The sequence below is a fragment of the Muscardinus avellanarius genome (assembly GCF_963383645.1).
Source record: "Muscardinus avellanarius genome assembly, chromosome: 14".
NCBI classification, from domain to species: domain Eukaryota; kingdom Metazoa; phylum Chordata; class Mammalia; order Rodentia; family Gliridae; genus Muscardinus; species Muscardinus avellanarius.
Window position 1 is genome coordinate 71651327 of NC_137800.1, and position 15954 is coordinate 71667280.

General features: G+C 41.0%; 1 protein-coding gene across 1 annotated transcript; it reads left to right on the forward strand.

The window, feature by feature from the left end:
- Positions 1–339: 339 nt before the first annotated feature.
- Positions 340–1083, forward strand: RNF182 (ring finger protein 182; the record flags this gene model as incomplete). The annotated part of the gene is made up of 1 exon (XM_080709710.1): positions 340–1083. The coding sequence occupies one exon, from the start codon at positions 340–342 to the stop codon at positions 1081–1083; it is 744 nt and encodes a 247-aa protein (XP_080565836.1).
- Between the last annotated feature and the right edge of the window lie 14871 nt (positions 1084–15954).

Sequence of the window (15954 nt, forward strand, 5' to 3'; positions counted from 1 at the left end):
GAAAAGATGAAAGGACTGAACCTGTTAAATTTATCACTTCAGATCCTAGGAGCTCAGGAAACTCCACAAAGTGCTGTTGAGAGACACCTTTTCAGTGAACTGTTCACTCTATTAGAATCTCTTTTTCTTTTTTTCCTTTTTCTTGCAGACCCTCCATGTGACCTTTTAAAATATACATTCGAGACAGAGAGTTAAAAGAAGCTGAAAATGCCTGCACGATTCCAGTTTCTCTTAGTGCTTTTCCAGCCCGTTCTCCTCCCTGCCTGATGCAGCTGACACTTTAGCCGCAGTCATTCCTCCACCAGACACATCTGCATGAGCCTGTGTGTTTGACTCACGATGGCTAGCCAACCGCCCGAAGACCCTGCGGAGTCTCAGGGCTCCGATGAGCTGGAGTGCAAGATCTGCTATAATCGCTATAATCTGAAACAGAGGAAACCCAAAGTGCTGGAGTGCTGTCACAGGGTCTGTGCCAAATGCCTCTACAAGATCATAGACTTTGGGGACTCCCCACAAGGGGTCATCGTCTGTCCTTTCTGCAGGTTCGAGACGTGCTTGCCGGACGACGAGGTAAGCAGCCTGCCCGACGACAACAACATCCTGGTAAACTTGACTTGCGGGGGCAAAGGGAAGAAGTGCCTGCCGGAGAACCCCACCGAGCTGCTGCTGACCCCCAAGAGGCTGGCCTCTCTCGTCAGCCCTTCGCACACGTCCTCCAACTGCCTGGTGATCACCATCATGGAGGTTCAGAGAGAGAGCTCCACCTCGCTGAGCTCCACTCCCGTGGTGGAGTTTTATAGGCCTGCGAGTTTCGACTCTGTGACCACTGTGTCCCACAACTGGACGGTGTGGAACTGCACGTCCTTGCTGTTTCAGACATCCATCCGGGTGCTCGTGTGGCTGCTGGGCTTGCTGTACTTCAGCTCCTTGCCCTTAGGGATCTACTTGCTGGTATCTAAGAAAGTCACCCTCGGGGTCGTCTTCGTCAGCCTCGTCCCTTCCAGCCTCGTCATCCTCATGGTGTACGGTTTTTGCCAATGCGTTTGTCACGAGTTTCTGGACTGCATGGCGCTTCCTTCGTAATCGCTGTGCAAAGTAAGACGTGTGACACACATTGCCAGGTTCGAAGTTAGGTCACTTATGAGCTAGTTTCCTTTCTTTTGTGAAGATTGGTGTTCATGGCATTAACACAGCCCTTGGCCATATGCTTGTGGTCCGTTCTCCATCACATGTTGACTTGATATCTCTTCCTGAATGCTGGAGGTAAACATGTTCATTTCTACCTAGGGGTTAGCAAAAAAGCTCTGTAAGCCCAGCCTCCACGGGGGCTTCCCAGAGAAAAAGCAGGATCTCACTGTTCACTGGCAGACAGCACCCGGGGAAGGTGTGTTGAGCTTAGTACGGGTCTTTGTGGAAATTAGGGGGGCGGGATCTGGTTTCTCCTGTCACGGCCATGATAATTGGCGATGGTGGGTGGACCCCAGAGGAGGGTTGTCCACGATGCATGCGTTTGCAGTTGTGCACCGCATGCTTCTGATATTGGAGCCCCTGAATGATCCTGAGGTGCTTGCTTTCTTAAGCTAATGGCACTGAGGTCGGCTGCTCACGCCGAGATGGCCATCGCGTCTGCATTCTCACCCGCTCCCAGACACCAGGCCTCAGTCCCTTGAGGAGTTCCAACCAAAAACACCTATTTTGCCACATAGTTAAAAAAGTATGGAAACACCGAGGAATTTGCACCAAAGTAGACCTCATGGCAGACCGTGGCTGCTTGTCTCCGACACAGACTCTTTCCTCCATCTTTGTTTTCCTCTCTCCTGAGGCTTCTCTGGAAGAACTGAGGAGAATGAACTTCTCCCAGAGCGGTTTTTATTCATGGAAACCTCCTTTCCTTAAAAACATCTTGGTTTTGTTTTTAACCACATTGCTCATTCGGCCCCCACCCTTTATCCTTAACCAGGTTCCATTTACACTAGATGTAGGTTTCTGAGGATTTTCTTTTCTTCCCATTGTTTTTAAGATTCATAGTGGAGGACTTACATAACTCAGTCCTATAACAATCTGGGTTTGAATTGTGGCAGTGAAAATCCAGAAACAATTTGCAGGATGCTCTGGCTCATGGTTTGAAGGCTGAGACCTTAGGTCTTTTCTTTTTGCTGGTACTGCGCTGAGTTGTACCAAAATACAGTGGTTTGGGTCTGTTGTGAGACCACGTACTGTAGAAGTTTGGGCAGAGCCACTACCTGCTTGGAAAGACCCTTCAAGGGAGTTAGGTGGAGTCCGCAGGGTGCAACTCAGCATGTGGCTGTCCCCGCTGTCATCAAGGCAGCTTTGGAATAGGTTCCAGTTCTTAAATTTATTTCAAATCAAAGCATAAGCTATGTGATTTGAGTTAATGAACTTCTCTTCACGATGTAAGGGAAGTTGAATGTATATATTTATGAGCAGAAACTGTCTAGCAGACTTTAGGTTTGGGAGAATAGACTGTTCAAGAAACTAGGGAAAACAACAACAAAAAAACATTTTAGCCTCTAAAACCCATTGCTGATGATTAACATTAAAATATTTATAACTCTTAGAAAAGGGCATTACTAAGGCTACTTTAACTTGTCTGTGGTAAAATATTTGTTGCGTGATAGTTACAGTTGGCCGTTTCCAATCTCCTTATTCAGGATAAAGTAATACTTATCTAGAATAGCAGTCTGATTTTCTTTGTATAACTTTGAGAAGGTAAGTATGATGAGAAAGGATATGTGGGATGTGGTCCAAGGAGTTTAAGCCCCAAGATTCGGCTAAATACATTTATGATTCCACAAAATCTAGGTTAGATAGCATTGTGAACGCAGTTTCCAGAAATCCATTTGTACTTTGAGTAAATAATGTTTAAGAGATGTTTTGTGGTTTGGATTTATATATTTATAAGGTTTTTTAAAAATGATCATTTTGTCTGAAAGGTAACATTGAAAAAATTGGTGAGTTATATGATGAGATTTGGAGAAAGCTCTGAACATGGGTACTGTGCATTTTGCTTATTTGTATAACGTCTGCAGTGCTAACTTTGTGTCTCTGTGCATTGTGGCAGTCTTTTTCTTTAGTTTCCAGTAAGTTGATTTGGTTTTAAATGTATAATAACCACAGCAACAACAATAACAACAAAAACTCTTCATGTTGTTCAATGAGAAAAGGGCAGTGCTTTAATAATTTTATTCACTGTGATAATGTTTTGTTTGTCTATTAAACTGATATTATTTCCAAAAGTAGAAGTGTGATTTCTCTGACTTGTGGTTGAAGTTCAGTTAACACTTTGGATCCCTGTTAACTCCAGGTAAGTACAAATATGAACTTTTGGAAACATTAATTAAGCCACCACCTTTATTTACCATGCACACAAGACTGGAGAACTTCCGATGAAACAGACCTGACCCAATGAACTTCTAAAAAGGCCTTCATACTTTTTTTGTTGTTGTGGTACTAGGGATGAAACCCAGGGGTATTCTACCTTTGAGCTACACACCCAGCCCTATTTTTTTTTTTTTTTTGATTCTTTATTTTGAAACAGGGTCTCTAAGTTGCAAAGGGCCTCTCTAAATAGCTGAGGCTGTCCTCGAACTGCAATCCTCCTGTCTCAGCCTCCTGAATGCTGGGATTACAAGCATGCGCCACCACGCCCGGCTCCTTCATACTTTTTTTTTTTTTTAAAGCAGGAGAGAAACACTAGGGAAGATGGAATAAAAATAGTATATTTTATAAGTAAAAATTTTGGCTTTAATTTGTTTGATTTGGTCTCCAGATTTTGCCTAGAGGCTCAACAAAATAGAATCCAATTTAGTTGGTGAATGCCTTGCCTTGGGTGGTCTGGGCAGATTTTTAAAATTACCTGTTACCTAAATAACTAAAACCATTATTATAGAAATAATTTGTAGAAATTATTTGAGAATTTGTGGCAGGTCTGTGCTTATGACAATTAGTGAGTTGGCACCATACGCTTATAAAGAATAATAATTTTATTCACTTCTAATCACAGAAAACAGCCCTTTAAAGAAAGCAGCGACCTGTGCCATCATCAGTACTCTGCGAGCTCATGCTTAGATGCTGAGACCAGAAAGTGTTGGCACTTGCTGGGTGGTAAACATATACGGGACTTCAAAGACACCTTGAAGAAATTTCTCAGGATGTCAGCCTGGTAGAAAAGAAGCAACAGGAATGGCTGGGGTTGGTAGGCAAACTGAAAGGGTAAGTATTACAGTGCAGATGAGGGCGGTGGGTAACTTGGGAGAGTATGGACTGATTCCCTGTCTGCCAGCATTTTGGAGATGCCTCTTTTTGCACACTCTTCAGAGTAAGCAGTTGCCTTGATTCTTTTGAAGCACCGTATATTACTCCAGAGCTTTCCTCAAGAGCCAATGACAGTGCCGATTCCAGTAGATCCTCAAGAGCCAATGACGGTGCCAATTCCAGTAGGTCCTCAAGAGCCAATGACAGTGCCGATTCCAGTAGATCCTCAATATCTAAATCTACTCAGTATATATATGTTTATGGTTCTGGCATAAAGATGCTTTAAGTTTAGGGAAAAATAAATCAGAAATTGGAATATGTCCTGGACACTGTGTACACTAAGTTGGGATATGTGTTCATGCATTTTTAAAAGTGGTTGAACCTTAATTTAATTAAACCATTTAATTAAAATAATTACAAGCATTTTAATTAATTAGGAGCTTCTTAGAATTGCAACATATTAGCCTTTAAATTGAGATGGTCAGAATTTCATGAAAAGAATGTGCTCAGCAGCCAATGTTTGTATCCTAGTTATCTCAAGAAGTATAAGGAAACCTTCAGTGTATGCTCAGATATACGCACCTTCCAGAGGAGGACTGGCCTGGAGACCCGGCTTTGGGAACAGCAGCTGCGGGTAAAGAGAAGAGAAATGTTGAGATGGAGAGAGGAGAGAGACACACTGAGCTCTCCAAGGCTGTAACTTTGAACCCTCAGCAGAGGAGCTGTCAAAGGGGCTACTTTGGAGCCCTGGGAGGGGAAGGAACAGAGAATGTGTGGTCTCAGGGGCCCAGAGAAAGGAGAAGGAATTAAGACTATTAGGTGAACAGAAATGGAAACAGGTATCAGAGTGGTTTATGCAAAATAAGATTCTTCAAGCTTCTTTTTCATGAAGATGTTCAAATAGGTGCAGTAGTCGAGAGAATGATACAATTATTTCTGGTTCATTTACCACATAGATCCAACAGTTAACCTTTGGCTGTTTTTGGTTTTTCTCTCTTAAGTAAGTATATGCTGTGGAATTCTAAACTTAGCATTTCTCCCTAATTCTTGCCAACACAATCTCAATTTGCTTGTGCCAAACAAGAGTTACTTCTTTGTTACTAATATTCGGGACTAAGGCCAAATGATCCTAAGAGGTGGCTTCGTGATGGCTCCTGCTCAGTGGTTTAGAATAAATTGAGCTTTTATTGTTCTTTATCATCAGACAAGAAAGCTTATCTTCTAAAAGAATTTTAAATGAATTTTAATTATTTTAACACTTTAGCTATGAAATGCTATTTTTTAATGCTAAATAACATCATTAGTCAATAAATGAACATCTGTTTTTGATACTGTTGAGCCAAAACCTCCCACATTCTTCCCTTTTTCCTACATTTTCTCTGATTTCTTTAGTTATTTATAGAAGAACCTTCTGCACCCATTGCCACTCTCCTACACACACACACACACACACACACACACACACACACACACACACACATAAACACATTTCAGAAAACAGATTTGTGAAAGAGAACCATATCAGTCTTCCAGTAGTTGGTAATTATCCACTTAAGTACTATTTGAAAATATTTTTATGAACACTAAAAACTATTTTAATGACCTCTCATAGAATAATGGACTCAGTTGCTTGTCTCTGAGGTAATTATTTCTTCTCTCATAGTATTTACCATTATTGAGCAATAGGAATTATTCTAGCTAATAGCAGACTGGCTGTTGACAATGTTTCTGTTTGATGTGTTTTTATTCAAGATTCCAGCCAGAACTATGCATTTCTATAGTTAAATTTATTGTTAATAGGAACTTTATTGTTAGTTAGAATTTTTAAATTTTAAAATTATTTGTAGCCTATAATTTGACCAACTCTAATCATCCGTTAAATAGAAGCAAATAATGTAGCCTAATTTTATGTGATCTTTCTGCTGCTAGAGTGGAGGATGGAGTGAAGAAGTGGTCCTTGGAGACCAAAGAATACTAAATTCTGTTCTTGGAATGGGGGAGGAAAATTGTACTGCTAATTACTTAACCCTCTTCCCCACTTACAACTTTAAATCCCAAATGGGAACCTTGCCAGATTTTTTGATTATAAAACTTAATGACTCATTATTTTAACTCACATTACTAGCTACATATTATGCATAACATATGAGTATTCCTTGGCTCTTTGAAATAATATTGATATATGTTACACCTCATCAAAAAAATGTAAAGACAATTGTAGTCTTAAAAGGAGTACATCATTAAAGAAATTGTTCCATAGTGTATGATGTGGAGCAAGTCCAAATAGCCAGTCTAAGAAAGGAAGACTTCATGGTTGGCTGTGTGTGTGGAAGAAGCTGAACAGACCACATCCTCTTCTCAAAGATTCTCAGTGAGCGTTAGCATCTTGGCAATGGCTGCGTCAGTCGGTTAAAGAGACTTGTTTGGCGAATCCAGCGTTTTACAAATGTATATAACCACAGACCACTCTCAAAACTTCCAGTTTTATGGAATTAGTATTCTGTGGAGCATACTTTGTGAACTCTGCCTTAGAGAATTGCTAAAAAGTCACAACATAGAATCTGACGACAGATGTAAATCACTGAACCAGTATGTAATTAAAAGGACAGCCAAGAAGAAGGTCACGATGAAGCATGAGGTCCAAATAGAATGGCAAAATGAAAGAGGGGAAAGGAACGGGATGCCAGGAGTGTGGATAATAGAGGTGATTGATAATTGATAATTATCAATTGAATTGAAATGACCAATTGAAATGGATAATTTCACTTGTTTTCGGCTTATGAATTTATATTCTTGCCAAAGTTTTGTGGCTTTGTCCCTACACGCCTACATCAATCTTTGAGTCATTACACACAGAGAGATGCCTAAATATACACAGAAGGAAGTCTCAGTGGAATATAAGTAGTTGTTATTTATTGAGCCTATGAAACTTCCATAGTGAATCCTCAAAGAGTAGAGCCCGAAATATTCCAACTTTTGGGAAACAAATACCAGAGTTTTTGATCATCAAATTTAGGACTAGAAAGGTGTGTGTGTGTGTGTGTGTGTGTGTGTGTGTGTGTGTGTGTGTTTGTTTTAGTACTAGGGATAGAACCCAGGGGTATTCTACCTCTGAGCTACACCCCCAGCCCTATTTTTTATTCTTTATTTCAAAACAAGTTGCAGAGGGCCTCACTATGGAGCTGAGGCTGTCCTCAAACTACAATCCTCCTGTCAGCCTCCCAAGTACTGGGATTTCAAGCATGTGCCACCACACCTGGCCAGCTAGATTTTTTTTTTAAAATCAAAGTCAACTGCTTATTTTACAGATGATAAAGCCACCATCAGAAGTGATTGGAGGACTGTGCTTTTGCGTTGGCACTGAGGCCTTACACTACTCTGCCTTGTCAGTATCTGTCAACTTACTCTTTTTATAACAGCGATTATCAAATTGTGAACCACAAAATATGCAAAATATTTTGTCCCTATATGTTCATATTATCTGTAAAAATATGAAATGAAGAAATGAAATGCCCATCTGAATTATTTGTTTTGGGGAAGTAAGGCCAAAGCCTTTAAGTCCTGAGAGCACGTCCATAAAGCAGACACTTAAGAGCTTCACCACACACAGGCAGGCACCTGTAGCCATGAGGAGGAGGATGAGAAGGGGGAGGTGATGAAGGGCTTGGTCCTGGGTGACAAGTGATCAGGACAGGGAGGACCCCACATGGGTCTCCCCGTACTTACCACAAGTACCACCTGGATTCCCACCCAAACCTGCTTGGCAGTGATAGTCTTAGAGGCGGTTTCCTTGCATGGTGTATTGGGTACTTGGTGCCCTTCTGCCATCCCCAGCACCTAGAGTCACCACCATGATCACATCAGGAAGATGCTTTCCAAGGCCCTGCCCCCTCATCTCCACCCTGGGAGGCCCCTCCCCCATTATACTCTACAACTCTACTGAAACTGCTTTTTCAAAGGGATATATATCTATATATTTTAAAATAAGTCCCATTGTCAGTTATAAATGTTCATGGGGTTAACAGAGTACTAAAGGTATTAAATTAAAAGCACATGCCTCTGAATAACTTTTCCTTGTCTTGTAAGGGTGGCTACTTTCTGCTCTTAAATTGTTCTTTTCCCCCTCTTCTATATGTCTGAAAATTATGCTAATATGACAATTTACTTTTCCCCATTTTTAGTCATTATTGTATCGTGGAAAATGAGAATTTAATTTTCTTACCGCATTCTACAGACAGACAGACATAAACATATACACACACACACATACTTCTTACATATTTCCTATATAGTTATATCTAGGGCTGGAGATATAGCTCAGTGGTAGAGCACTTGCCTAGTATGTACAAGGCCCTAGGTTTAATCCTCAGTACCAAACACACATAACACACACACACACACACACACACACACACACACTCAATGTAGTTACATCACAATTTTTGGTGAAATCAACCTTGGTGCTTAGATTGTCATGACTATGTAATATTGCACATAGATGAGTTATAGCACATTCTGAGGACATTTTCTTTCTCATATTGAATCATTTTGTTGATTTTCCCCTGTTAACTGCCTCGTTTAAAAATTACGTCGATTTTGTTATTCCTAGAACTAAGGCATCCTCAGAATCTCAGACAATTGAACATTTTTCTTCTAGGTCACTATCACTTGCAACGAGATAGAAAATTTGCCAGTTGATCTTGGCGAGGCCAGCCCTCCTCAGCCTCGCACCCTCTTGGTCCAATTTAGATGAAATACTTTCCTCACAGCTGCCACCTCCAGACTTCCATCTTCCTGGGAATTCTCAGATTCACTTTTGTTGATTCCTTTGCCATATTTTTCTTGGTTTATTCGTGTGTGTGTGTGTGTGTGTGTGTGTGTGTGTGTGTGTGTGTGTAGCTGGGAACTGAACTCAAGGCCTTGTGCATTGTTCTATCTCTGAGCTACGCCCCCAGCCTGGCTTATTCAGTTTTTGATGAAACACGTTTTCCAACAGCTTTCTGGGGGGAAAAATGCATGAAGGTAAAAATGTTAAGAACCTTGCGTGTCTGAAAATATCCTTCTTCTAGCCCTAGGCCTGACTGATGATATGGTTATAAATCAAGTTCCCTCATTGCTCTCTTGCCTTTTGACCCCAGAATTGCTATGGGAAGTCTTATAGCATTCTAATTCCTAATTCTTTGTGTGCACTTTTTCTTTTTCCTGTTTTGAAATTCACTAGTCTTTTCTTTACCCACACTATCCTAAAATTTCATAGTGAGATGCTATTATGCAGCTGTCTTACATTTATTATATCAGACACTTAGGCACATCTGGAAGTTTGTGTCTCTTAGTTCTTGGAATGTTCCTGTATCATAGTTTGCAAAATACCCTGCTCTCCATTTTCTCTCTTCTAGCTTCTGGCACTCCAGTGGGTCAGTTTTCGACTCTTCTGGATCGATCCTCTGATTTTCTTATTCTTTCTCTCCTAGTTCTCATCTTTTTCATGTTTGATCTAATTCTGGAGAATTTTTCTCAACTTCATCAAGCATTCTCTGTACTGTATTTGTCAATTTAAACCTCAGGACATTTTCTTGTCCTCTGAATGTTTTCTTTCTTTCTTTCTTTCTTTCTTTCTTTCTTTCTTTCTTTCTTTTTTTGAGTGACACTTTCTTTGTGTTTTTATAGCACATTGTCTTGTTGAGCCTTAGTGAGGCCATTGATTCTAGAGTTTTTATGTGTCCCGCTGCTTCCCGCACTGTGTGTTTCCTCCTAGTTAATTTATCTGTTTATTTTGATCTCCATTTTTCATGGAGATGGAGCCTCAGTGATAGGAACAAAGACATCTACTTAATTTTTAAATGAGGCAATTAATTCCACGGAAAACAAAAAGTGATATAAGAAAGAAAATGTAATTCAGAATGCTCTATAACTTCAGGCTCAGCTATGCACAATATTTAGTCTAAGCATTAATGTTGATCTTACCAAAAAGAGATAAAACTACATGACTGTGTGTGTGTGTGTGTGTGTGTGTGTGTGTGTGTGGTGGTGGTGGTGGTGGTATTGGAGATTGAACCCAGGGTCTCACACATGCTAGAAAATTGACTACTGAGCTACATATCAGAGCTGGCTGAAGTCTCTGATCTTCAGCTGTCTTTTCAGGTTATTGAGGAACTAAACAAACTCGATGAAGCTCCGCAAGCAGGGCTGGGGCTTGTCATCCCTGGGGCCCTGGGGAGGAGCCTCTCCTTTTATTGGCAGGTGCTCAATCTTCACTCTGCAGATCTATCTTAAGTTATGCACCTGCAGAGGATAATTCTGGCTGCCAGTGCTTTGCAAACTGAGGGAAAGAGGATATCCAACGTCCTTTTAAAAGTATGACCCATCCTTTACTGCCTGCTTTCTGCAGGGCTGCTCACCTCCCTCCGTGCGCCCGGTGTCTCTGAGGACCAATGGTCTCTGGTCTCAGCAGAGGAGCAGTTGCCTGGCTGCTGAGAGTAGACAAGAGGCTCGCTTCCTCCGTGCCACCTCTCAATGACCTCACGTCCCCAGATTCAGAGGTGCATGAATTAGCTTGCTTATTGTTATTATTTTTCGTTGTTCCTCCTCTCTGCTTTTCTAACTTGCTCTTACAGCGCGCAGGCTTAGGGCAGCTTTCTGTACAGTGTTGCTCATTGCATTTGTTAGCTGGGGTGATTCAAAATGAGCTCCCATTTGGGGTCTCCAAAACATAGAGCTTTTCCTTTTAATGTAGTGGAAGTATATACGCATTGCAGTAGGATTAAACATTTTTGTAAAATGTATGCAGAGCTATGGACTGATTCCACCTGAAACATGGGTAAGTTCAGCTGGAATTCAGACAGGCATCCTCAGTAGCAGTCTCTTCAAATAGCTGGACTCTTTATTGATGGGTGTTAATATCTTGTCACTGCATTAGGGCATGAAAATGTGCAGGGGATCTCAATATATAACATATGATACATAATATATAATATATAACATTAAATTCACATAATATGATATAGATATATTAAATATAACACAAACATATCAAATTAAATTTTATAATTTGATATATTTATAATTAATATATTTATAATTAGCATAATATAAATAAATTAAATTATATCTATTAAATTCATTTTAACACTCCCTATATTTATTGGAGTGTTGGAAAAATCATTTCTGGTTTAGAAATTATTTTAAACAGAATGTGAATAGCCATGAGCAGAAATGATTTTCTTCTTTAACTTGAGTCTAATAAACATGCCATGGCTCATAAGGGTATAAAATAACTCTTTAGCAGAAATGAGACATAACACTTAAAATGATTAATGATCTCATAATCTGAAAATCTCAGATCATCAAATCCAGTATTTTTCTTTTAAAAGGTTTAGTGTATGCAAGTTATTAATCAAAATCTATTTTGCAAGATGCTGACATTATTCTAATATGAGATTCAGAAATAATAAAACATCTGTTAGGCATCATTTGTTTTCAATTATGCAGGTAAATGTGAGACTGGAGTCTGTTGTCTGTAGAAGTATCTGACATGGGTACATCTGTCAATTCTGCATAACATTGGGTTGCAAAATTATGACATGCTACCCAAAGCATTAATGAACCTAAAGTGATGTTCTCTGTTGAGCAACATAATAGTTTCCTTTGCTTTTTGAGTTACATTGTGCTTCTGTTACAAAACCCCAGGAATCTGAGGCCCTGTTTCCTTTCTAATAGCATTCAATTTTGGAAGTCTCATGATGATAATACTAAGATTTATTAAGCACTTACTATGTTCCAGATCAGGGGCTAACTGCCTTAAATGCATTATCTCAGCCAATCACCAGAGCAACCCTATTTTAGCAGCCCTATTTTCCTCACCTGGTGGCCAACATCAGGATGCTACCAGGTGAAAATGTAAGTGTTTTGTTTTTCCTATCCAGCTCTACCTACTACTCTAGAGGCATTGCCTTCTAGCTCTGTGTGTCTTAACATATCTACTTTATAGAGTACCTCTTGATTCACTGCTCTGAGAGAGGTATCTCACTCACACGACTTTCCATCTGAAGTTATGGTACTAACTCATATGACTTCTCCTTTCAAGTTCTGTTGGTTACATCGTTTGTGATTCTTTTACTGCTTATGTTTATAACTTAAATGATATACTTCTTCAACACTTGCTCTAATTTACTTTTTGCTGGCTGCTTCTCTCTGTTTCTTAAACTCTAGTTCTGAGATCCCAGCTTATTTAATTTGGGATGAAGATTGAGAAAAGTCTACCATTGCCATACATTTTGAGATACATCCCAGGAGACACAGGGGCCACGTTACCATTCCAATTGCATGAGCTAGGATGGTCTATGGTGTTGGCTAATAATGCACATTTGAGTTGTTTCTTGATTGGTTGCCAGTACAAATAGGAAGAACACACCTGATCACACTCTTCCCTGAGCAAATGTGCAGGAATTATTTAGGAAATCCACTGGGAAGAATTATTATTGAGCAGAGAGGTTTCCATGGCCTCAATTTCATTCAATTTGGCTAAATTGCTTTTCAGTGTGGTTTTCTAATTTTTCACACCTGCCAGTGTTATCAAAACAGTTTCTGTTTCTTTGCATCCTTGGAAACCCTGGGTATTATCAAACTTTTCATTTTTACTAAACTGATGGGTGTGAAGTGGTACAAATGCTTTAATTTGCGTTTCCCTAATTATTAAGGAGTTCAGCAGCTTCTCCATATGTTTATTGTCATTGAATGCATTTGCTCAGTTTTCTTTTGGCTTGTCTGCCCTTTCCTTGACGATCTTCAGGGTGTTTTTACGTACGCTCTACACTAATCTCCTGTCAGCTATACACACCGCAAATATCTTTTCCAGTTTGTGGCTTTGTTGTTTCAATTTGTAGTCTCTATTGGTGAATGGAAAATTTTAAATCCAATGCAAATAAATACATTAATCTTTTTCCTTAATGGTTTATAATTTTGGAAACATTTAAAAGAAATCATTCTATACTCTGAGGTTATAAAGATATGTGCTTATATACTTTTCTAAATTTTTTAAAAAGTTTCTATGTGTAGCCGGGCATGGTGGCGCACGCTTGTAATCCCCGCGCTTGGGAGGCTGAGACAGGAGGACCGCACGGGTTTGAAGCCAGCCTCAGCTACTTAGTGAGGCTCTCAGCAACTTAGTGAGACCCTGTTTCCAAATAAAATATAAAAAATGTCTGGAAGTATAGCCTGGAGGTAGAAAGTCTCTGGGTTCCACCCCAAGTACCACACACACACAAAAAAGTTTCTATGTGTAGGTCTTTAACCATCTGGAGTTTATTTGGGGATTTATTTTTGTTTTAGGAGAGGCTGTTATATTGAAGAAACAAATTGTCCCAAAGCTCAAAGGCTGAACCCCAAGTTTGTGTCTTGCTTGCACTGCGTGTCCAACCTGGTTTACAGAGGTCTCTGTCCATTGCGGTGCCCCAGGAGCACAGGCGGATTGGATGCTTATTTAGACAGGTGTAGCAGTGTGATGAGATGGAGGAAGGGCTGTGGCAGGCCACAGATGCTTCAGTTTTTCTCAAAGGTGATGCCCATTTCTTGTGATCAGTTGGAGTGGCCAAAGCAAGCCCTGTGGCCATGCCTGACTTCAGGGGGGACAGAGACAGAGATGTGCAACTCCAACATGGGCCCAGAAGTTGGAGAAATTGGAATACCTGGTGAGTAGCACTAATGACTCCTTATCACTTTGAAGTAAAAAAAAAACTAATTTTTACTGGAGTCATCAATAATTTTCATACCATTCTGGAATCATCCATCTCTCCTCATTGATCTGGAGTGCCATCCCTGTCCCCTGTGACGTTTGGACACAGGTGTGGGTTTATTTCTGACTTTCTCTCATACTTTTTTGTTCTGTTTGTTTGGTTCTGCGACGACGCCATAGTATTTGGAGCACAGTAGCTTTGTGTGGCTGTTCATCTGATAGTCTGCAGTGAAAGACTCCTGACCTTCGTTGTCCTTGAGAATTGTCTCAACTAGCCTTGATCCTAAACTTCCCCATAAATGTCTGCCATCAGTTTGTCAGGTTTTATGAATCCCTCGTGGGATTTTGCCTAGAGCTCCTCAGCAAGCAAATTCCAGGGTGTCAGACTATCAACCTGGGTCTTTACAATTCCCATATGAAGAAGAAACAGAAATGTCAGGCTCTGAACTGCTGCTAGTGTGGGTAAAGAGAATCGCCTTGCCTTCTCTCCAACATCCTCCAGTGCACAGGGTCTTATATTTGTAGCTGCTATAGTCCCTAGCAGGGGGCTTGCCCAGAATCAACGCCACTCAGCAAACATTTGTGGAATGAAACTGGGTGTGAATATGTGAGGCGAGAAGTCCGGGTGTACCCAGCAGAGAGGGGGCTGAGTTGGGACAGAATTTCTCCTCCGCCTCCAGAGCCAGGGATTCTCCAACTGAGGTCTGTTGGCCCCCTTTTCCTAAAGCACCGATCTCTGATCATGAGTCATTTAGCCCCCAAGCAACTTCTGGCAGCTGGCTTATATGAATTAATCAGCTCCATCACTCTGGTTATTCCTCCCTGGGGAAATGGTCAGTGTACACACATCAAATGCTTATTGAATCAGACTGGAGGGGAGATGGCAGTCTTCCGGCTCTCCATCCTCTCTAAAATAGGGCTGGTTGGTGGTGGTGGGGGGAAGGAATGTAATGAAACCTATCAGGGAAGATATCTCTTGGATGCCCTTGACAACTCTTGGAGGGGAGATTCCCAGTTCCAGTGTTACTATGTGACTCACGACTCCCGTTTCTTCCCTTGTCCTTTTGTAGCAGGAGAGGAAGACGCTGCGCTTCTGGCCGGTGCATTGGGAGTCTGATGATTCAGCCAGCCAGCTTGTTAGCATCGATTTGTTCTCGGTGGGCACTGCGTGGGGCAGAAGGCTTTGCAAGGCCACAGAGGACAGAGAAAAATGCGCTCTTACTTTTGAGTTCGTATTAGCAGGGCCTGAACGCAGAGGCCGTTGATCTTCATTCAAGTACCTGGTACTTTTTGCTGCCTCTGGGTCAATGGTGGTGCCTTGTTAGGGGCTAAGTGGAAGAGGCACAGATACTTTTGTCCACTTATCGAAGGTAAAATAAAGCTTTTCAGGGAAAACGAAAATGGTAAAGATTCAGTAACAGAAGGCACTGTCTCCTGGAGGCTGGCTGCTGTGGTCTGGATGTGGCTTGTCCTCCCCAAAACTAAACTGTTGGAATGTGGGTGTCTAGGAGGTAGAGCCTTTAAGGAACTGATGTCCTTGTGGTGAGACTGGGTTAATTCTCCTAAAAAGCACTAGTTTTCAGGAGAGTGAATTAAAAAGCAGGTCAGCTTCTTGGTCTCCACCTTCTGGACCCACCTGCCGGCCTCTAGTGCATCTACCCCCACAGTGCAATGTCATTCACACGTGCTTACGTAGATGAGGCCCTCTCCAGTGTGACTGCTCTATCTTGAAGCGCTCAGCCTTCAGAATCATGGGCTCAATGTACCTCTTTTCTTTAGAAACTACCCAGTGTCAGGAATTCTGTAATAGCAACAGAAAACATATTAGAACTCCAGCCGAAGTAAACATGTAGCCATTACTGAGAAGATCTACATTATGTAGGAAGTCAGATGAAATTGCTTCTTGTAGTCTTCCTGTGCTGGTTTCTTGGGTTGCTATAACAAAGCAC